At 53.4% G+C, this 23,899-nt stretch overlaps 1 protein-coding gene across 1 annotated transcript; it reads right to left on the bottom strand.

Moving 5' to 3' along the window:
- Positions 1 to 18,321: 18,321 nt before the first annotated feature.
- Positions 18,322 to 19,533, bottom strand: PATE3 (prostate and testis expressed 3). Its single transcript, XM_007662955.3, has 3 exons — positions 19,374 to 19,533; positions 18,949 to 19,071; positions 18,322 to 18,592 (listed from the first exon to the last, which is right to left on the bottom strand). Exons 1-3 carry the CDS (start codon positions 19,423 to 19,425, stop codon positions 18,471 to 18,473), a joined length of 297 nt encoding a protein of 98 aa, XP_007661145.1. The 5' UTR covers positions 19,426 to 19,533; the 3' UTR covers positions 18,322 to 18,470.
- Positions 19,534 to 23,899: the final 4,366 nt, after the last annotated feature.

Genomic DNA, 23,899 nt, shown 5'->3' with positions numbered 1-23,899 from the left:
CAGTCACTCAGTATTTATTGAGCGCTTACTGTGTGCAGAGCAGTGTACTAAGCGCTTGGGAAGTACAATTCAGCAACAAATAGAGACAATCCCTGCCCACAGCGGGCTCACAGTCTAGAAGGGGGGAGACTGACATCAAAACAAGTAAACAGGCATCAGTAGCATCATTATAAATATATCATAATTATATATAACATATTATAATATATAATTATAGACACATGCACATCATTAACAAAAATAAATAGAATTATAAATCTGAACATATATATACCAGTGCTGTGGGGCGGGGAGGGGGTGTAGAGCAAAGGGAGCAAGTCGGGGCGATGGGGAGTAGGGGAAAAGGGGGCCACCACCACAGCCTTCCTGAAGTCTTAATAATAATAGTGGCATTTATTAAGTGTTTACTAGGTGCTTAATACAAGACAAAGAGGTCAGACACAGTTCCTGTCCCAAATGGGGCTCACAGTCTAAGGCAGAGGGAAAACAGGTATTGAAACCCATTTTACAGATGAGGAAGCTGAGGCTCAGAGAAGTTAAAAAGACTTGCCCAAGGTCTTGCCCAGCAAGCCTGTGGCAGGAGCAGGATTAAAACCCAGGTCTTGTGACTCCGAGGCCAGGGGACTTTAATGTAGGCCACGCTGCTTCTCTAAGGCAAGCTGCCTCTGTAGAGGCCTCACACTGTGGTTGCTTTTCTCCCGGATGCCATGGTGATGGTAGGTAGGATGGGATGGAGGCTCCAAGGTGACGGTGCAGAGAACTGGCACAGATTTCCAGCCAGGCCGTCCGGTGGGGATGATGCCAAGGGGCGATCCCAGTTTCTGGCCTGAATTCCCTGGATAATAGCCTGCATCCCTCCTCTCCCTCCCTCCCCACCCCCACAGCGGAGGCGGTGGGAAACGCCCCAGCTCATCTTGAACCGCTCACCCTGAAATGCACTTTCTGCTTTGTTCCCGATGCCCGGCTGATTGGAAGAGGCTGTTCTCGGTCACGAGGCAGCAGAGAGTGGATTTGGACACGGGGCTGTGGGCCGGGAACAGGGCCTGGGGCAGGGCCGTTGGCTAGAACTCCGGCCCCATCTCCCAGGTGGCGGAAGAGCAGGGGAAACGGGGACAAAGACAAGCAACTTCGGGTGGGGAGGAAACAGGGAGAAAAATGGGCTTGCAGAAGGTCAGCCTGCCCCCCACCCTTCCTTACCTGGAGAAAAGAAAATCAAAGACCAATTTTGGCTACCCCCTACAACCCAGATCCCTATAACCCTCAGATCTATCTCTGAGGGCGTACTCAGCCTCACGTGAGAAAACAAGATGGTGCCGGAAGCCCTGGAAAAGCACGCTGCATTCTCAGACCATGTCCTCAGCTGTATCTCTGAAGCCTGGCCTCAGACTCATGTGAGAAAACAAGATGGTGCTGAAGCACTAGAAGAGCAAGCTGGATTCTCAGAGCATGCCTCGACCTCTATCTGAGACCTGACTTTGGCATCGCACACCACAAAGTGGTAATGTTGAAAGCATTGGAAAAGCAAGCTGAGTTTAGAGCGCAGGACTTGAGCTACATCTCTGAGTCCTCATCATCACCTGCATCCTCTCCTCCAACTAACTTCCCCATCACTGTTGACCATTCCCCCATCCTCCCCGTCCCCGAAGTTTTGGCATTAACCTTCACTTATCTCTCTTTCAACTCACAAATTCAGGCTGTTACCAAGTTTTGTCTGTTTTTCCTTAAGAACATCTTCAGAATCCACCCCTTCTCCTCCATCTCAGGGGCCACTGGTCTGGCCTAGGCACTTGTCCTATCCCGTCTCGACTATGGCATCGATCTCCTCGCCAACCTTCCTGACTCCAGTCTCACCCTCTCCAAGCAATGCTTCACTTTGCTCATCAGATCATTTTTCTATGTACTGTTTAGCACACATCTCCCGCTCCTCGAAAACCTGCAGTGGTGTCCTTCTTGTCTACTTGCCATGGAACTCTCGCCCACATCCTGCCTCTGGCCTGCAATGCCCTCCCTCCTCATCTAAGACGATTAATCTCTCGCCATTCAAAGCCTTATTGAAGGCCCATCTCCTCCAAGAGGTCTTCCCCGACTAAACCCTCCTTTCCTCTTCTCCCACCCCCTTCGGCTTCGCCCTGACTTGCTCCCTTTATTCATCACCCCTCCCAGCCTCACAGCACTTACATTACAGCGGCACTGGTCTGTTGTGTGACCTCGGGCAAGTCACTTCACTTCTCTGTGCCTCAGTTACCTCATCTGTAAATTGGGATTAAGAGTGTGAGCCCTATGTGGGACAGGGACTGTGTCCAACCTGATTATCTTATATCTACCCCAGGGCTTAGAAGAGTGCCTGATACGTAGTAAGCGCTTAATCAATACCATTAAAAAAACTCACAGTCCCTGTCCCACATGGAACTGATAGTCTAAGTAGGAGGGAGAACTGGTAGTGAATCCCCATTTTATATATGAGGAAACTGAGGCCCAGATAAGTTATTACTGTCTGTCTCCTCCACTGGGACAGTGTCTTCTAACGCTACTCTCCTCTCCCAAGCACTTAGTGCAGGGTTCCGCACAGAGGAGGTGCTCAATAAATACAATTTATTGATTGATTCATGAATTCATTAAAAACATTCTTACAAGCAACAGAAAGTCTCGGTGAGTCCCCAGGGCCTGACTCGAGCTTTCACGGCTCCCTGGCGCGACAAGGAAAATGAACACAGTGAGCGCATTTGAAATGAAAGGAACAAATGTAGAAATATTGTCTTCTGCTCTTGGTTATTGGATGAAGATAGAGTCAGGGCTGATTTCATCATCCAGGGTGGAAGTCCACGGATATTTGTTGCAGAAAGAGGAAGAGTTGCAGCAGCTCAAGACGGCTACAAATTGGTAGCCGTCCGAAACTGAATGGCCCAGCTGACATGTGAGCACGCATCCTTGGGCAACGGAGAAGAAGGATATGGCATCTGGAGAGAGAGAGAGACAGAGAGAGAGAAAGAGAAAGAGAAAGAATGAGAAAGAGAGAGAAAGGAGCCACAGAGAGAGAGAGATTCATTCATTCAATCATATTTATTGACTGCTTACTATGTGCAAAGCACTGTATTAAGCGCTTGGGAGAGTACAATAGGCACACTCCCTGCCCCAGTGACCTCACAGCCTAGAGATCTCACTGGAACCTCACTGGCCATAAGGTCCTGGGTTCGAGAACTTACAACTGTAGGCTGTGGTGTGTGATGATGTGTGTATATCTATGATTCTATTTATCTATTTTGATGCTATTAATGCCTGTCGACTTGTTTTGTTTTGCTGTCTGTGTCCCCATTCTAGAATGTGAGCACGTTGTTGGGTAGGGATTGTCTCTAACTGTTGCCGAATTGTACTTTCCAAGCGTTTAGTACGGTGTTCTGCACACAGTAAGCGCTCAATAAATACGATTGAATGAATGAATGTAGTGTCCCAACCCCCACCCCCGAAGAAGCAGGTCTGTAGACACCCTGGGACCCCTACAAAGGGTCAGATGTGGACAGACCCCACCCAGCGTGGGAGCAGGATGTCCCCAGGATGGAGATGGGGACAGGGACAGGGACAGGCAAGAGATGACCAGGGGAAGAGGCGAGCAAAGTGAAGAAGGTGCTGGGTCACACAGAGACTCCAGCAGGGCCAAAGACGCTGTTGGAGCAGGACTCTCCCTGGAGGGACATCCAATCAATCAATCATACTTATTGAGCACTTACTGTGTGCAGGGCACTGTACTAAGCGTTTGGGAGAGTACAATGAAACAATATCACAGACACATTCCCTGCCCACAACGAGCTGACAGTCTAAAAGGGGAAACAGATGTTAATATAAATAAACTACAAATGTGTACATAAGTGCTCTGGGGCTGGGGGTGAGGGTGGTGAATAAGGGGAGCAAGTCAGGACGACTCAGAAGGGAGTGGGAAAAGATGAAATGAGGGCTTAAGGTCGTGCCTATCCGGGACCACCCACCCTGGGTCCTGGGTCCCCCAGTGCCGCCCGTCTGGGCCGTCACGCCACCCCAACCCACCGAGGCCTCAGGGAGACATACCCTTTCTCCGTCTCTGCAGGGAGGCCCCCGCCTTCCAGACAAGCCCCCTCACCTGGATTCATTTTCTTGTAGGTTGTGATAGTCATGCATTTCTCTCCGGGTTTCAGGGTGCAGGTGGTGCTTTCAGTTAAGCACTCTTGTCTTTTGAAGGAAAGACAGGCTGTGCAGTCGATGGCCACAGCTGCCGGGCACAGACAGGGGCAGGGGTGAGCTCCCTCCGGCTGGGGGCACGGGAGCCCCGGGGGTAGCGGGCGGTCTGGGACCTTATCGTCAAGGGGGTTCAACAAGTGTAGGGGGGCTCGGATGGCTCTGAGAAGCATGGTCCTGGGCTCTTCCCTGCAGGGGCTGGTCCCACCTACTGAGTCCTAGGGAGATTTGGCACCAGGGGATCAGCGTCTTGGTCCCGGCAGCTAAAGGAGGGAGCCCTGGGTTCTGCAGCACGCTGGAAGAAGGGCAGTGAGATGCCCTCTTGTTCTCGGCCTGCTGCCCCTACACCAGGTCCAGAGCGGGAGCCCGGTCTCAACCCCAAGGACTGAGGGGACGGGCGGCGAAGAGGCAGACCTCTGAGGGGAGACCAGGTGTCCCAGCTCCAGCGATGTCCTCATCTCTACCCCCACCCCCCGAATGCCAGACTCACCAGCTTCCAGGCAAAGCAAGGCACAGAAGCCCAGCAGGAAGAGTTTGGCCATCCCGGGCCAGCCGGTCCCCGGCGCAGGGTGGGGAGGGAGGTGAGGAGCCAACATCCAGGGGAGAGATGGACAGTGGGACAGTGACCACGGCAAGACAACCCCCGGCCCCCGCCAACCCCAATTACGGCTTTATCCACCCCCAGGCTGGGGTCAATGGCCAATCAGGACTGGGGGAGGGGCAGGTCATCCTGAATGGGTGAGGGAGTGACACCGCAGAGCCTCTCTGTCCCACCATGGGCACTGCCAGCTAGGGCTGGGCACAGTCTGGCAGGTCAGGGTCGGAACTACTATGCTCTTCCCCTGGCAGGGGCAATGGCGCCCTACCCGCCCCGGAAAGTTACAGACAGGAGGAGACAAGATCCGGTTGGCCTGAAGGGGCTTGGCCTCTTCCCTGGGGGGAAGAAGGGAAGAGGTGGGCCTCTGAGAAGGACAGGGTGCAACCTAGGACTGGGGGAATGAAGCTGGAAACCCAAACCCCTGGGTCCTTCTGGTGACTCCTTGTCTTAGATAGACCTCCGGTGGGGAGTTCCTTCCCGTTCTTGATCTCAGTTTCCCCATCTGAGCTGTGGGAGAGATCAGGAGTTATGTGGTGCAGGAACAGTTAGAGAGGAGGCAGAGACTGAAGGGGAGTTATCATGTGACGTTCTCCAGTCCCTTCTGAACAACGCCCACCCTGAGAGGCCATCAGCTGTGATGACTCCAAGCTCTGGCCCAAATTCCCCGGATTATTATCTCTGACCCTCCTGTCCCTTCCCCCACCCCAGGGGAATCTTGGGACATTACCACGGCCCAGGACACCAACCAGCTCCAACTCACCCAGAGACACTGACCCCGGAACGCACTTTCCACTCGGTTCCCGACGCCCAGCCTAATCGCAGGAGACTGTTCTTAGCCACGAGGCAGTGGAGGGTGGAGTCGGCCGTGGGGTTGAAGGCCAGGAACGGGGCCCAGGGCAGGATCAGGAGCCGGAACCCTGGCCGCTTAGCCCAAGTCATGGGTGAGCGAGGGTCACGGGGTCACTGACGAACAACTGGGCCTGGGGTTGAGGAAGCAGGGAAGAAAATGTGCTTGCAGGAGATCAGCCCCTCCTTCTCGCTTTCTCACCTGGAAAAAACACAACCAAAGGCTGATTTTGGCTGCTCCATGTAATCCGGATCCAATGCCCTCAGCTCCATCTCTGGGGCCTGGTGGAGAAAACAAAGTGATGTTGGATGCACTGGAAAAGGATGCTGGGTTCTCAGAGCATGCCTTCAGGTGTATGGGTTGCTGACAATGGGTTTCTGCCTCACGTGAGAATATAAGGTTGTGTGGGAAGCACGCTGGAAAAGCACGATGGATTCTCAGAGAAGGTCTTGACCAGAATCTCCCAGACCAGGCTTGGGCATCAACCAAGACAACATGGCAGTGTGAGAAGCATTGGAAAAGCACGCCGTCTGTGCAGTGCATGCCTTGAGATGACACAACTCACTGGCACCACTCCCTTCCACCACTGGGTATTAGCATAATGAACATATGTAACAATAATAATAAAAATAATAATAACTGTGATATTTGTTAAGCACTTACTATGTGCCAGGCACTGTTCTAAGCACCGGGATACAAAGATAGATACAAAGTAATCATAGCGGACATAGTACCTGTCCCACATGGGGCTCACAGTCTTAATCTCCATTTTACAGGTGAGGTAACTGAGGCACAGAGAAGTGAAGTGACTTTCCCAAAGTCACACAGCTGATAAGTGGCAGAGCTGGGATTAGCACTCACGATGTCTGACTCCCAAGCCCGGGCTCTTTCTACTGGACCTCGCTGCTTCCCTGTAGCCTGAAAGTAATTTAAATGATAGTGTCTTGAGTTATTATTTATGTACGGATGGGTAGGGTTGATGAGGAGCAGAAGAAGCTGCCGAACTCTTCCGGATCTTGGATCTGCACCCTTTGGGCATTTGGTATTTACCCCACCCTCAGCCCCACAGCACTTATGTACGTATCTAGAAATTATTTATATTAAAGTCATATTCCCCTCTAGACTGAAAGTTTATTGTGGGCAGGGAACTTGTCTACTAGCTCTGAAGTACTTCCCCAAGCAATTAGTATACTGCACTACCCACAGTAAGAGTTCAATAAATACCACTGATTGATTGATCGATTGACCTATTGCCCCGGAACCGCATTGCTTTCTGCTATCCATCACATAAATTTCTGTCCTTGCCCATCCAATACCTTGCTTTGCTGCAGCACTTAGTACAGTGATCTATATACAGTAAGCGCTCAATAAATACGATTGAATGAATGCAGCTGTACCTGGCTCACAGTTGGCCATGCATCCTTGACAAAAGAAGAGGGCTCTGGGGTCTTGAAAGAGACAGAAAGAAAGCAAGAGCTGGCCCCCACGGCCAGGGGCCCAAACTGGCGCTGGTCTCCAGGAGGGTCCTGGGTTCAAGAGCTTGCAACGAGGGAGGGAGGGGCTGTGGCGTCCCACGTCCCCCACACTAAGGGAGTGGGCCTGCGGGCAGCCGGAGAGCCCCGCGATAGTTATTAATCGTTATTAAGAGGGAGGGAGGACAGGGACCTTATCTCTACTTTATAGGTGAGGAAACTGAGGCCCGCAGAGATTAAGTGGCTAGCCCAAGGTCACCCAGCCGGCCAGTGGCGGAGCTGGGATGAGAACCCAGGTCTTCTGACCCTTGATCCTGTGCTCTCTCCCCTAGGCCACACTATCTCCCATCCCCTCCGCATCAGAGAGAGGAGGAAGAATGGAGGTCGGGGGAGCAGTGTTCTGCAAGCAACCTTTTGAGCCCCTTTTGAGACCTCATAGTTACCCAAGGGAAATGTTCGCAGCTCAAGAGCTGCCTCCTGGCAGTGCCCCGGGACTCCAGGCTATCTTGATTTAATGTTTTATAAAAAAAGCTTGGGATCTCTGTCTTGAGACATTTAATTAGAAACGGATGTCTTGATTCCAGTTGCCACTGGGCCTAGATTCTCGGTCCTGTCCCTGTCATCGGCTCTTACTGGCCTCAGCCCCGCTGCTGCTCCCTAGCTCTGCCGACAGATGCACCGAGAATAAAAGAACCCCAGAAAACCAAGGAACGAGAAACCGTGTGACCTAGCGGGATGAGCCCAGGCCTGGGAGTCAGAGGACCTGGGTTCTAATCCCGGCTCTGCCACTTGTCTGCTGTGTGACTGTGGGCAAGTCACTTCACTTCTCTGTGCCTCAGTTCCCTCCTCTGTAAAAGGGGGATGAAGACTGTGAGCCTCACGTGGGGCAACCTGATTACCCTGTATCTACTCCAGCGCTTAGAAGAGTGCTCTGCATATAGTAAGCGCTTAACAAATACCAACATTATTATTGTCTTTTGGGTTACTTTGGGCAAGTCACCTCACTGAGCCTCAGTTTCCTCATCTGGAAAATGGGAATTAAATGGGGAGGGCTGATAGGGGAGAGAAGGTAGCACCTCCTTTCAAGCTCTGCTTGAGCTGCGGGCCCAGAGAGCCCCAGGCGAGTCCTTGGCGAGAGACTCCACACTACCTTGGCTGTTGGCGCGTGCAGGTGTGTGAGGGTGTGTCTGTGTACATGTTTGTGCGAGTATGTGCTTGTGTATATGTAATAATATTGATGACATTTGTTAAGTGCTTTGTTAAGCAGTAGATAAAAGACAATCGAGTCAGACATGAAGTACACCGTCTAAATAAATGGGGCAAAAAAGATCTAATCCCCATTTTCCAGATGAGGAAACTGAGGGCCGGAGAAGCGAGGTCACTTGCCCAAAGTCACCTAGGAGACAAGTGGCAGAGCCGGGATTAGAACCCAGGGCCTCTGACTGGCTCGGCCTGGGCTCGTCCCACTAGGCCACACTGCTTCTCATTCCTTGGTTTTCTGTGGTTCTTTTATTCTCAGTGCACCCTCACATTCTTCAGTTCATTTTTTCCCTCATCACGGCCCTTCAAGGTAGGTAGGAAAGGTAGGTATTATTATCCCCATCTTGCAGCTGAAGAAGCTGAGGTAGGAAGAAGTCAGGTGACTTGCTGCTGTGACCTAGCCAGTGAGTGGTAGAGTTGGGACTTGAACCCAGGTCCACATTGGCTCCCAGACCAGAGCTCCGCCACTCCAACACCCTGCGTCCCCTAGTTGAGAGGGGTGTGAGTGTGTGTTTGTGTACGAGTGAGTGGGAGGTGTGCCCAGTTGCCTGTGCCTGCTGAGATTGGCATCGCTTGAACCGGAAAAGCGTGCCAGCTGGGATGCTGGAAAATCAATTCCCTCTTTTGAGGGAGAGAGTGGGGAAGTTTAGGCTTTGCCCACACAATGGGCTCCAGGAGACGGGATGGTGCCGAGGGAAAGGTTCGGCTTGGCTCGGATAACGTGGGAACACCGCTCTCTGCCAGACACATGCCCGCCATTGCTGGACTCGCCGCCACCTAGCTGCCCTATGTCGGGCTCATTCCACCGCCTCCTTCCCCACCCGCCCTCCTGCCGGACTCACTGCCCCCGACTCTCCGCCGGGCAATCCCCGCCTCACCCTCCGCCAGGTCTGGGCCCAGGGGACGGCCCCGCTGCCGTCTAACCACATCCACTTGGCAGCGTTGCTTGCGGGGATGGATTTAACTTCCATCACGGCAGCCCGGAGAGGGGGCAGAAGGCAGCTGATGGTTATCGGCGCCAAGGAGGATGCAATTCACTGGCCTGGGACAGAGCACCTTGTTCCTCTCCACTGGGCGACCCTGACTGAGCTTACCCGGGGAGGCTGAGAATGGGGAGGGGCTCCACGTCCTCCGCCACCTGCCGTCCCCTCGCCGTGGGTCTCCCACAAGGCTCCGTGCTGGGTCTTCTCCCTTAATCGATTGATCAATCAATCCTAGTTATTGGGTGCTTCCTGTGTGCAGAGCACTGTACTAAGTGCTTGGGAGAGTACAATATAACAGAGTTGGTAGACACTTTTCTTGTTCACAAGGAGCAGCGTGACCTAGTGGAAAGAGGATGGGCTTGGGAGTTTGAGGACCTGTGTTCCAACCCCTGCTCTGCCACTCATCTGCTTTGTAAACTTGGGCAAGTCACAACTTCTCTTTGCCTCAGTTTTCTTAAAATGGGGATTAAATACTTGTTTTCCTTCTTAATTAGACTGAAAGCCCAATCAAGGACAGGGACTGTTTCCAACCTAATTAACTTGAATCTACCCCAGTGCTTAGAACAGTATTTGACACGTAGTAAGTGCTTAACAAATACCATGAAAACAAAATGAAAAAACACAAATGAGCTTACAGTGTAGAGAAGGAAATAGACATTAATATAAACAAATAATGGATATGTACGTAAGTGCTGTGGGGCTGAGGGAGGGGTGAATTAAGGGTGCAAATCCAAGTTCAATCCTCTGCACCATCTTCTCCCACTCTCATGGACTCAACTTCCATCTCCGCACAGGTGACGCCAATCCTGCATGTCAAGGACATCTCCTTTTTAGTGGCTCCTACTACAACCCAATCCTCACACTTCACTCCTTAATGCAACCTTCTCACTGTACCTTGATCTTTTCTTTCTCGCCTCCAACCCCTCACCCATGTCCCACCTCTGGCCTGAAACGCCCTCCCTCTTCAAATCGGTCAGACCTCTTCCCACCTTCAAAGCCTTATTGAACACACATCTCCTCCAAGAGGTTTTCCCGGACCAAGCCCTCCTTTCCTCTTCTCTCACTCCCTTCTGCATCTCCCTGACTTGCTCCCATCCCAGCCGCACCGCACTTATGTAAATACCTGTAATTTTATTTATATTAATTTATGTTAACGTCTTTCTCCCCCTCTAGCTCACTGTGGGTAGGGAATGTGGCTGTTACACTGTTACGTTGTAGTCACCCACATGCTTAGTACAGAGCTCTGCATACAGTCAGCGCTCGATAAACACAACTGACTGACCGACTGACTGACTGACCGGCTCATCAGCTCCTCCAACGCAACATGTCCCAAACTGAACTTTTCAACTTCCTTTCCTCCCGCCCTCCCACCCTCTATCTCCACTAACCATCACCCTCCCAGTGACTGAAGACTGCAACTTCCATATCATCCTCAACTGCCCACTCTCATTCTGCTCCCCCATCCAATCTACAGCTAAAATCTGCCCCTTGGTCTTCAAAACCATTTTGAAGACTCGTCCCTTCCTCTCCCCTCATACAACCTCATCCCGATTCGAGCTCTCCGTATATTCTGACGGGACTATCGTATCGGCCTTCGTGGTCTCCCTGCCTCCAGCCTCTCCCCCCTGTTGCCCAGATCACCTTCCTGAAGCACTGCTCAGCCCACGCCTGCCTTCTCCTCAAAATCCCCCGATGGCTGTCCAACTTCCCATCGCCCTCCTCATCGAACAAAGACTCTAATCATTGGCTTTAAGGTTTGCACCAGTCCTCTCCACCATAGAGGCTTTTCTTACTCTGCTGTATTGGACTCTCCCAAACACTTAGAACAGTGCTTACACAGTAAGTGCTCAATAAATACCACTGATCGATCGATAATCTCCTCCTCTCACTCTTCGCTCCTCCCAGACCATCTCCTGGCTGTATCCCCATTCTCCTCTTGCCCACCTCTGACCCCTTGCTCATGCTGACCCTCCCCCCAGCCCCCCCATATCTGTCTGCCCTCAATCCTTCCTACTTTCTAAAGCCCCCCTTAAATTCCACCTTCACCAAGAAGCTTGCCCCAACTAGAGAAACTGAGTGGACTAGTGGAAAGCCTAGTGGAAAGTGGGCCTGGGAGTCAGCGGATCTGGGCTTTAATCCCGGCTCTGCCACCTAAGCTGTGACCTTGGGCAAGTCACCTAATTTCTCTGTGCCTCAGTTTCCTCATCTGCAAAATGAGGACTAAATGCCTGTTCTCCCTCTTAGACTGTGAGGGGGGATGGGGACCGTGTCTGACCTAATAGTGATAACGGTGTCTGTTAAGCGTTTACTATGTGCTAAGCACTGGGGTGCACTAAGCAAATCGGGTTGGACACAGTCCCTGTATCATGTGGGACTCCCAGGCTCAATCCCCATTTTTCAGATGAGGAAACTGAGGCGCAAATAAATTATTACCTGATTACCTAGTATCTAAGCAGAGTGGCTCAGTGGAAAGAGCCCAGGCTTGGAAGTCAGAGGTCATGGGTTCGAATTCTAGCTCTGCCACTTAGCTGTGTGACTGTGGGCAAGTCACTTCACTTCTCTGTGCCTCCGTTCCCTTCTCTGTAAAATGGGGATGATGACTGTGAGCCTCACGTGGAACAACTTGATTACCCTGTATCTACCCCAGCGCTTACAACAGTGCTCTGCATGTAGTAAGTGCTTAACAAATATCAACATTATTATTATCAGTATTACCCCGGTGCTTAGAAGAGGGCTTGACCCAGGGTAAGCCCACAAATACCACAGTTACCATAGCTCCCTGCTGGGGTGGTGGGGGGGCCGGGATGGGTGGGCAGACCGGGCAGGGGGCTGGTGCTGTGCCTTGCGCGGGGGAAGATCTGGATTTGGATGTTGGCTTGAACGTTAGAGAGATGACATTTGTCCTTGGATTGGAAGAGGCGGTGCCCTGGGGCCACCTCCAGGTTCCCCCAACCTCTCCCAGAGAGAGAGGACCTGAAGCTTCTTTGGACGTTTGGTATTCGCCCCACCCCGAACTCCACAGCCCCATGTACGGGTCTTTAAATTACGTATTGTAAATCACTTATTTATTCATATTTAACACCCGTCTTCCCCTCTAGACTGTAAGCTCATTATGGGCAGGGAGCGTGTCTGCTAATTCTCTTGTATGGTACTCTTAGAACGATGCTCTGCATCTGGTCGGGGGAAGCAGCGTGGCTCAGTGGAAAGAGCCCGGGCTTGGGAGCCAGAGGTCACGGGTTCGAAGCTCTGCCACTTGGCAACGGTGTGACTGTGGGCAAGTCACTTCACTTCTCTGGGCCTCAGCTCCCTCATCTGGAAATGGGGATGAAGACGGTGAGCCTCACGTGGGACCACCTGATGACCCTGTATCTCCCCCAGCGCTTAGAACGGTGCTCTGCACATAGTAAGCGCCTAAATACCAACATCATTATTATTATTATATAGTCAATGCTTAATAAATACCATCGATTGGAGAAGAGGACCGGGTGGAGGGGGGGCTTGTGAGGTGGCGGGGGAGAGGAGGAGTGGCTGACTTTGAGGCCGGGGGAGGGACGGGGCGGGCCCCAGACCCCAAGAAGCATAACGTGTCGACGGGAGGCAGGGTCCGGGGGGCCAACGGCTCCTCCCATCCCCCTGGCCCGGACCCAACCCCCCCAGGAGAGGATAAAAGGGAAGCCCCAGGGCAGGCAGCGTTGCAGACTCCTGCTCAGGCCCTCCTGGCCTATAGGCCTCCTGCTCTCCTGGCCTCCTGGCCTCCTGATCTCCTGGCCTCCTGGTCTCCTGATCTCCTGATCTCCCGGTCTCCTGATCTCCTGGTCTCCTGGCCTCCTGATCTCCTGATCCCCTGACCTCCCGGCCTCCCGATCTCCCTGCCAGGTCGCCCGCGGCGATGGGCAGGCTCCTGCTGGCCGGCTTCTCCGCCCTGCTCTGCTTCCTGGAGGGTGAGCCGGAGCCCAGCCGGGCGAGCTCGGACCGGCCCCGGGGAGGGACAGGGGCAGGGCTCCGGTCCACTCGTCCCATTGCAGTTAGTGAGCGCCGACTGGGTGCAGAGCACTGTGCTGAGCGCTTGGAAAGTACGATTCGGCAGCAGATAGTCCCCAACGGTATTGATTGAGCGCTGACTGGTGCAGAGCACTAGACTAAGCGCTTGGAATGGATAATTCGGCCACACAGAGAGAGCATCCCTGGCCCACGACGGGCTGACAGTCTCCCCCACCCGGTCCCAGGCCCGCCGTCAGCGGGTGTCCCCCCCAGGCGCGGTGGCACCGGGGACGGGGCTTAGTGACACTTGTCCGCGCGGTATCGTTAGCCGGTGTCTGTCTGTGTCTGTGGGTCTGTGTCTGTCTGCGTGTCTGTCCGTGTGTGGGTGTCTGCGTGTGCGTGTGGTTGCGTCTGCGTGTATGTCTGTGGGTGCCTGTGTATGTCTATGTGTGCCTGCGTGTCTGTCTGTGTGTCTGTGTGTCTGTGTGTTCTGTCTGCGTGTCTGTCTGTGGGTGTGTCCGCGTGTCTGTCTGTGGGTGTATCTGCGTGTATGTCTGTCTGTGTGGGGGGGTCTGCGTGTATGTCTGCGTGTCTGTCCGTGTGTATTTCTGTCTGGGTGCCTGCGTGTATGTCTGTGGGGGTGGGGGTGTCTGCGTGTCTGTCTGCGTGTATGTCTGTGTGTGTGTCTGCATGAATGTGTGTATGTGTGTGTGTGTGTCTGCGTGTCTGTGTGTGTGTGTCTGTGTGTGTGTCTGTGTCTGCGTGTATGTCTGTCTGTGTGTATATCTGTCTGTGTGTCCGTGTGCCGGGCAGCCGGGGCCGGGCCCGCGGCGAGGAGCTCCCTTTGGGCAGGTGAGTATAAGGTACCCCCCTCCCACCCCCCGCCCCCGGCCCCAGCCCCTCTGCGAAGCCCTCCGCTCCCCGCCCCGGGCTCCCCGCCACCCGCCCCCGTCCCATCCCCTGGTCCCCTCCAGGGTGGGGGCTCAGCCTCTGCCCCTCTCCGTGGCCCCAAGGCCGGGCTATCAAGTGCAAAAACTGCAGGAGCCATCCCAACCGGCCCTGTGGCCCCGGGAAGTCCACCTGCCTGGCCCAGCCCGGAGACTACTGCCAGCGCACAAACACCTTCTACAGTAAGGGCCGATCCCATCCTACCTACCTGATAATAACAATGCGGGTATTCGGGAAGCGCTTACTGTGTGCCAAGCACTATTCTAAGAGCTGGGGTTGCTACCGGGTCATCAGGTGGTCCCCCGTGGGGTTCCCGGTCTTCAATCCCCATTTGCCAGATGAGGTCACTGAGAAGTGAAGTCACTGGCCCGGTCACGCGGCTGACAGGTGGCGGAGCCGGGATTAGAACCCACGACCTCTGACCCGCAAGCCCGGGCTCTTGCCGCTAAGCCATCCTGCCGATGCACTTACTGAGCACCCACCACCTGTCCAGCGCTGCCTACTTGGGAGACTCCTGCAGCGTTAGTAGACACCGAGTCCCGTCCTCCGGGAGCTCCGTCTTAGGAAAAGTCCAACAAAAGCACGTAACCCAATCATCGTCGTCATTATCGTATTTCCTAAGCGCTCACTGTGTGCCAAGCATTGTTCTAAGCGCTGGGGGAGATAGAAGGGAAGCGGCATGGCTCGGTGGAAAGGGCCCGGGCTTGGGAGTCAGAGGTCGTGGGTTCTAATCCTGAGTCCCCCACTTGTCTGCTGTGTGACCTTGGGCAAGCCACTTAACTTCTCTAGGCCTCAGTGACCTCAGCTGGAAAATGGGGATTAAAACTGTGAGCCCCATGTGGAACGACCTGATCACCTTGTATCCCCCCCCAAGCGCGTAGAACAGTGCTTGGCACAGAGCGCACTTAACAAATACCACCATCATTATTATTATTACAAGGTAATCGGGTGGTCTCACGTGGGGGCTCAGTGGCTTAAATCCCCATTTGACAGAGGAGGGAAGTGATGCCCAGAGAAGTGAATTGACTCGCCCAATCGGCGGAACCGGGATTAGAACCCACGACCTCTGACTCCCAAGCCCGGGCTCTTTCCGCTAAGCTACGCTGCTTCTCACGGTCACAAGACGTGACCGTGGCTTGGTATCCCGTGTTGAGGGAAATATATGAAAGAAGAAAAAGATGAAATGTCTATCTTCAAGAAGCCTGCCTTATAGTGGGGAGGCCAGCAGGCGGAAGTGGTATTAGACCATAATAATGACATTTATTAAGCGATTACTCTGCCCCAAACGTGGTCTAAGGGCCGGGGTAGATACAAATTAAGCAGGCCGAACACAGCCGCTCTCCCACATGGGGCTCACAGTCTGAGTAGGAGGGAGAACAGGTATTTAATCCCTATTTTATCCCTATTGAGGAAACTGTGGCGCAGAGAAATTAAGTGACTTGTCCAAGGTCACACAGCAAGCACTTGGTAGAGGCGGAATGAGAATCCAGGTCCTCGGACTCCCAGGCCCGTGTTCTTTCCACTAGGCCACGCTGCTTTTCTATAATGGTATATGTTAAGCGCTTACTTGGGGTCATGCACCGTACTAAGCACCGGGGTAGATACAAGGTTCCTTCCTTAGGGTTTTTGGTGTCAGGGTCTCCCCAGCAGGGGATGGCCGGAACCTATCTCACACCCTCCCCTCATTTTTTCTCCCCTCTCCCCAGATGGACATTCTCAGGAAACCCATTATTCTTGCGTTAACTACTGCCGGCCCGGCGTCCATGAAAGTGGGAGAAAGCGATATGACATCTTCTGCTGCAATGACCAAGACTTCTGCAGTAATGAATTCTAGCCCCTTCCTCAACTTCTTCCCCCCGGGGCCCCACCCTGGGTGACGCTCAGGTTCCTCTGCAGAACCCACCCTCAATTTAGTGATGCCTACCACCTTTTCCCATCACAGCCCCCACTTCCCCTTCCCCTCCTCGGCGGGGGAGGGTACCCGGACCACTAGGCTGAGGGTGAGTATAGTTGGACGTGCTGGGGAGGGGTCCTTAGTCCCATTCCCCCCTCCCTGAGTTCCTCTCCTGATCTTCCCTTTTTTCCTTCCCTTCATCCCACCCTGATCCCTGCCATAATTACATCCCACTCGGGATCCATGTGGCACAGACCCCGGCCTTCCCCGTCAGTTCTGTCTGCCGCGGGGTCCGCTTGTGTCTCCCAGAGGCTTCTGCTCTGTGAGGGAGCAGGGGCTGGAGCCGGCAGAGAGGCCCGAGCCGAGACGGCCTGAGCTGGTGGGAAATGGGAACGGGATGGAGGAGACCTGGTTTCAAATTCCCGTTCTTCCCCTGCCCTGCTTTGTGATCTCAGACGAGCCACCTAACATCTCCGGGCCCTCAGTTTGCTCCTCTGCAAAATGAGAGATAATATGAGTTGCCCTTTCTTGCCTCGTAGACGGCATGGCCTAGTAGAGAGAACATGTGTCTAAGGAGTCAGAGGATCTGAGTTCTAATCCCAGGTCTGGGACCTTGGGCAAATCACTTAACTTCTCTGGGCCTCAGTTTCCTCATCTGAAAAATAAGGATCAATTATCCGTTGTCTCTCTACTGTTTAGGCTCTGAGCCCCATGTCAGGGACAGGGACTGTGTTCAACCTGATTAACTCGTATCTACTCCGGTTCTTAGAAAAATGCTTGTGATATTATTGTTATTATTACAGGATAAAATATCTGAAAGTGATATCCCTTTGGAAAAATAAAAGTATTATTTAAATTATAATTCACCAAGTCTCCATCCTTCTGGGGGTCTGCAGGACTGAGAATGGCAGCATACATTGGTGCTATTAAAACTACTAATAGAATTAAGTGCTCACTGTGTGCAAAGCACAGTACTAAGCACGGGGGAAAAAATACAGCATTGATCACATCCTGAGGTGTGGGTGATAGGTCACGACGGGTCTTTCTCTGGAAACTAGTTCTGGATTCAGGAAAAGACTTTATAGGAAGCCGGAACCCATAAAAACCTGATCCTAGAGCTCATTAGAGAGCGGGAGAGGAGAGAGGCTGAGGTCAGCAACCGTGAAGCAGCATGGCCTACGGGAAAGAGCCCCGCCTTGTTTATGAAAGGATCTGAATTCTAATCCCAGCTTTGCTACCTGCTTGCTGTAGGACTTTGGGCAAATCACTTAATTTCTCTGGGCTTCAATTTCCTCATTGGGAGAATGGAGATTCAATACCTGTTGTCCCTCTCCCTTAATCTGTGAACTCCATGTGGGACAGAGACTGTGTCCAACCTAATCGTCTTGCAGCTACCCTAGCGCTTAGTTGAGTGCTTGGCTCATAGCAAGTGCTGAACAAATGAACAAATTACTGTCCGAACGCCTGCTAGGAGACAGCAAAGGCCTGGAAATGGCTCATGGCGGAGGCAGCGCGGTTGGGGCCCGGGCCACGTTCTGACAGAGTACCGGGGGCTGCTCCAGGACGTGGGGCAATCTGACTTTCCGGGGAAAGACCCCAAAGGTTCCTCGGGGCTGTCCAGATCCCAGAGCGTCGTGGCCAAGTATCACAGAAGTATCTGCAGCCACCCTTTCCTTGTGGGCAGGCCACGGAGCTATCGGGGTGGAGCGGGGACGGAAGACTGCACCTGGAAAGTGGGTGAGTGTGAAAGTGTGTGTTGTTGGGTGCTCCCATGCCCTGCTGACCTCTCCTGCCCCCCCAGGACTTGATGCAGGGGCCGAGGGCCGGGGAGGCGGTGCCCAGGATGAGCAAGGGTCCCGCTGACCCCTCTGCTTCCTTGCCAGACCGAGGTGGAACTGGGAGGGAGCGGATGGTTGAGGGGGTGGGCGAGTGGCTGAATCCCCCTCAAGGCCGAATGGATATTTAACGGAGGGTGGGGCTGGAAATAAGAAGTAGTCCCTGCCTCCTCCCCCACCAACTCACTCCCCCCAAGGAGGGCAGCCCCCAGCCTCCGCCCATCCTCCGAGGCCCCTGAGAACCGGAGAGATGCTCCCAGGTCCAGCAGGCGGGAAGGAAAGAAATCTAGAACAGCGCTGTGTCCAGCTAGCAATGTTTATTGAGGAAAGAAATGAGGTGGCCTTCGGGAAGAGGGCAGAGGAGGGGCCTGGGGGTCTGATGCTGAGCTTTGAGCCCCCAGCCGGGAGCTGGCCGGGCAAGCCGGCGGGGCACGGGGGCTCAGCCCTTACTGGTTGCAGTGGTCTTTGTTGCTGCAGCAGGTGTAGATGTATTTCTTTCCAAGTTGCATGGACTCCTTGGCTTGGCAGTTCTTTTCACAGCTCATCCCCCCAACCTGGAGCGTGTCCCCTAGGGAGGAGAGAGGGGGCGGCTCAGGAAATTAGATCACTAACACCCCATTTCTTCCCCCACTCAAGCCCCCAGCCTCACCCCTTTCCAAATGCTCATAGCCCCTTTCCCTACAGAGCTCCCTGTCCACTCCCTCTGGGGCCCCAATTCTGGCCCCCCTCACGCCCCCAGCCTTGCCCCCTCCTCCCAGGGTCCCAGCCCCTGCCCTTCCCTTCCTCCTGCCCCCTAAGTCTGGCTCACACCCCTCCCCAAGTGCCCCCTCACTCCCTGACTTCAGTGTTCCTGCCCTCTTCCTTCCAATGTCCCTGCCTCCCTCCTCCCGGGGCCCGACCCCTGCCCTGGCCTCCCTCACCCACCTTGGTAAACTCTGTATTTCAAGCAGGACTCTCCCGGCCCAGCCACGCAGGTGCCTTGGCCCACTTGGCAGCGGCCATCCGTGGCCACGATGCTGCAGGTTGTGCACTTCAGAGCCGCCGCCGCTGATGGTCCGGACAGCAACGGGTGAGACCACGGGGGCGAGGGGGGGAAGGGATCCGTTCGGAAGCGAGCTGGGGGATGCAGCCCCATTGCCCACCCTGACCCCCATCTGGTTCCCCAGGACCGAGGGGCTACTCCAGCCCTGAGTCCCCCCCTACCCCATTCCCTATGGGGAGAAGGAGCAGAAAGTGGGCCCCAGAGCTTTAACCCTTTCCCAGTGGGAAGGTACAGGTGGGGGGTCTTCCCCCTGCCCACTCCCACGCTGCCCAGATGGGAACGCTTCCCCTGCCCAGCTCGGACTCACCCCCGAAGAGGCAGAGCAGAGCGGCCAGGCTCAGCAGGAGTTGTTTGTCCATTCTGAGCTTGAAGGTTGGAGGTTGCAGGGGTGGAAGACCGAGGTGCTCGGGAGTGGGTTGGAGACAGGGGCTGCAGGAGTGGAGGCCAAGACTGCGTCTGCAGCTTCACCCCCACCTCCCGGCGGGCTCTTGCTTTATCTGGCCTGGCTGGGGGCGGGGAGTGGGGAGGCGGGAGAGAGGGCTGATTAATCTCCTGCTGCTCCTCCACACAGATTTGGAGCATTTGAGGTGTCTTGACAGGAAGGGAGCCGCCCAATCACTGAGGCAGTAGGGCTCCAAGGCACTGCAGATGGTCCACCCGGCCGCCGCAACTTGCCCCATCTCTCTGCCCGGGGCCGGCCATGAGGAGGAGGATCCTGGACTGGGCCCAGCACATCCTCAGCTGATCCTGACCCGTGAGCGTGTGAGACGGTGGGGAAAGGAGACCCTGCCACTGGAAGTGGCTGGCGAAGATGGAGCCGTGGGTCCGAGAACCAGAGGTGCCAGCCGGCCGCGGGGCAGTTAAGACACTGGTAGGCAGCCAGCGGGTTCCGGGTAGGGCGAAACCCCAAAGCGAAGCTCGCCGAATGTCGACCGCGCCTCTTCGGGGAGCCCAGCCTAGGGTTGAGTCATACTATTTAGTGAGCGCTCTCTGTGGGCAGAACACTGGGTGAGAATATATAGGTGGGAGTCAACAATAAAGAGACACATTCCCTGCCCACAACAAGCTCACAGTCTAGAGAAGAGCTTCTCCCCGCCACCCCCGTGGCCTCACCGGGCCGGGAGCTCGGCCTCGGCCCCTCTCCGAGGCCGGAAGCCCGGACTATCAGGCGCGACGACTGTGGGAGCCATACGGGTCGGTCCTGTGGTCCCGAGAAGTTCAGCCTGTGAACTCCATGTGGGACAGAGACTCTGTCTAACCTTATTGCCTTGTAGCTATCCCAGCGCTTAGTTGAGTGCTTGGCCCAAAGAAAGTGCAGAACAAATGGCGCAGGAGTGGTTACTGTCTGAACGCCAAGAAGGAGGCCGCCCGGGCCCGGCTTGGCCGGGTGAGGGCTCAGTTGGGCCGCTAGGAGACAGTAAAGCCCTGGAAATGGCTCGTGGCCGAGGCATGAATTCAATCATTTATTCAATTGTATTTACTGAGCGCTTACTGTGTGCAGAACACTGTACTAAGCCCTTGGAAAGTACAATTCGGTAACAAATAGAGACAATCCCTAGGCCGGGGCTACCAGGGGGCAACCCCAGGCCTTGGGGCAATCTGGCTTTCCCGGGAAAGACCCCCAAAGGCCCCTCGGGACCGTCCAGTCCTATGTGGGACAGGGGCTGTGTCCAAACAGATTTGCTTGTAACCACCCCAGCGCTCAGTACAGTGCTTGGCACATAGTAAGCACTTAAATATCACAATTATTATTATTATTGTTAGCCAAATGCAAAGGCTATGCAGAAGTGAGAGGGAGTAGGGGAAATGAGGGCTTAGTCAGGGAAGGCCTCCTGGGGGAGATGTGATTTAAATTTGAAGGTGGGGAGAGAGGTGGTCTGTTGGATATGAAGGGGGAAAGAGTTTCAGGCCACTGGCAAGGGGTTGGTGGCAAGGTCGAGGTCATTATGGGAGGCAGCGTGGCTCAGTGGCAAGAGCCCAGGCTTGGGAGTCGGATGTCATGGGTTCGAATACCGGCTCTGCCACTTGTCAGCTGTGTGACTGTGGGCAAGTCACTTCACTTCTCTGTGCCTCAGTTACCTCATCTGTAAAATGGGGGTGAAGACTGTGAGCCTCACGTGGGACAACCTGATGAGCCTGTATCTACCCCAGCGCTTAGAACAGTGCTCTGCACATAGCAAGCGCTTAACAAATACCAACAGGAGCAACCTGTTCCTCTCAGACACAGGGGAGCTGACCCTGCCTGCCCCTTCCCTTGACTGTTAGCCACCTCTAAGTCTTAAGCATTTGTCTTAAACCTTCCACAAAGCTTGGGAAAATATATATATCCATGTACATATAAATTGTATATATTTATATATATATATATATGTAAGTTCAATTGCATATTCTCCCTGCTACTTGGACTGTGAGCCCCAGGATTGTGTCTGAGCTGATTAACTTGTTTCTACCCCAGCTTTTAGAACAGTGTTTGACCGCATAGTAAGCAAGCATTTGGCAGCAACAAAAATTAATCATAATATATTTAATTATTTATTCCTATTCTACTAATGGTAAATCTTTTCATGTTTGTTTCCCCTCATCAGAGGGGAATTTCTTCTGAGCAGGGAATCCGTCCTGTGCTTCTCTTGGGCTTCCCAAGGAAGCAGCGTGGCTTGATGGAAAGAACTTGAGGATGGGAGTGGGAAGGCCCAAGTTCCAGCTCCGGTTCGGCCGTTGGACTGCCCTGTGACCTTGCACAAGTGACTTCAACTTTGGGGGGCTCCGTCTCCTCATCTCTAAAATGGGGATACAAATACCTGCTCTCCCTCCTTCTTAGATTATGAGTCACAAGTAGGAGAGGGACTGAGCCCAGTTGGATTGTACTTAATATAGGACCATGGTAATGCTAAGTAAATGTGAATATTTGTGGGAATATTGATGGTAACATTAGTAGTAATATAGTCCACTGATCACTGTAGGCAATAGATACCATTATATAATACCATGACAGTGCCACATCCAAGATCCCGGCCTCACCTCCCCCCGCTGCGGAACTGGAAGGAATTAATAGGCCCGGCAGTCAAGGGGAACGGAGATGAGAAGCACACCAAAGGGAACACAGTGGTTAGGAGGGAACAGGCTGCTGTGTTCTCCACAGGTGAGCTCTACAGATAGGAAGGGGAGATTGGTAGGAATCTGATGCCAAGAGGCTAGTGGACCTCAAAGGACAGACAGGTGGACTCCGCAGGCTGGAGGTTCATCGGGTCCATCCCGCTGCATCCAGGAAGTGTAGAATGACCTTCATGGGAAACCACCTCTGGAGAGAGAGATGATTGATGAATGGATCGATGGATTGATTGGTTAACTGACGGAGAGCCTGGACCAGCCAGGCCCTTGAGTGCTCATTCATTCATTCAATCGTATCTATTGAGCGCTTACTGTGTGCAAAGCACTGTACTAAGCTCTTGGGAAGGTACAATACAACAACAAATAGACACATTCTCTACCCATGACGAGCTCACAGTCTAGATAGAGGGTGAGAGAGACATTAATGTACATAAATAAATACAGTACGGATATATACATAGGTGCTGTGGGGCCGGAAGGGAGGATGAATGAAGGGATCGAGTCAGGGCGATGCAGAAGGGAGTTGGAGAAGAGGAGAGGAGGGCTTAGTCAGGGAAGGCTTCTTGGAGGAGATGGGCCCTTGATAAGGCTTTGAAACTGGGGAGAGCAATCATCTGTCTGATATGATGAGGGAGGTTGTTATGAGAGACAGGATGGAGGCTGGCGAACCCTGGGAATCCTGGACAAGGTACTCTATTAATTTTGTTAATGATGTGGATGTATCCACGATTCTATTTAACTTGATATTTACACCAGGCTACTTGTTTTCTTTTGTTCTGTTTTGTTCTGCTGTCTGTCTCCCCGTTTAGACTGTGAGCCCGTTATTGGGCGGGGATGGCCTCTGTCCGTTGCCCAATTGTCCATTCCAAGCGCTTAGTCCAGTGCTCTGCACATAGTAAGCGCTCAAAAAATACGATTGAATGAATGAATAAATGAATGGTGGCATTGGTAGCATTAGCAAAGTAGTTGTAATAGTGAAATGTACTGTGCTAAACACTTGGGAAAGGACCATAGAAATAAGTGACTTGTTCCCTGCCCACAAAGTGTTTCCAATCTTTTGGGTCCCGGTATCGAGAGAGGGAAATATGGGAGCCTTGGTCCTGAGGGTTGGAGGAGGGCATTTAAGGTCTGGAATATTTGGTGGGGGCAACGGGCAAGGGAGTCACTTTGGGAGGAGAAAGCCTGCCACTCTCCCTCGGGGACATGGCAGCCATTCGGAAATGTAAACTCCTGCCCTGCCTTGGGCCTCATTACCATCTTTGCCCTCCTCTGGGCTTCCTGACGTGGGCCTAACCCCTCCCTGAGCCCCACACCCAGACACGAGATGCTCTGATCTCTCCCTTCTCCTTTGCCCCAACCCGCAGGAACCCGGACCCCTTCGGAGAGAATCGGGTAGAGAAGCTGGAAGAAGATTTGATTTAGACAATAACACCGCTTCTTCATTCATTTGATCGGATTTATTGAGTGCTTACTGTATGCAGAGCACTGTACTCGGCGCTTGGGAGAGGACAATACAAAAATAAACAGACACATTCCCTGCCATGACAAGCTTACAATCTAGAGTGGGGGGAGGCAGACATTAATATAAAGAAATTACATGTATGTACATAACTGCTTTGGGAGTAATAATAATATTCGTATTTGTTAAGCGCTTACTATGTGCCGAGCACTGTTCTAAGCACTGAGGGAGATACAGGGTAATCAGGTTGTCCCACGTGAGGCTCA

The sequence above is a fragment of the Ornithorhynchus anatinus genome, chromosome 11 (genome assembly GCF_004115215.2).
Source record: "Ornithorhynchus anatinus isolate Pmale09 chromosome 11, mOrnAna1.pri.v4, whole genome shotgun sequence".
Taxonomy (NCBI): domain Eukaryota; kingdom Metazoa; phylum Chordata; class Mammalia; order Monotremata; family Ornithorhynchidae; genus Ornithorhynchus; species Ornithorhynchus anatinus.
Note: the sequence above shows the minus strand (reverse complement) of the source record. Positions and strands in the feature narration are given on the sequence as shown.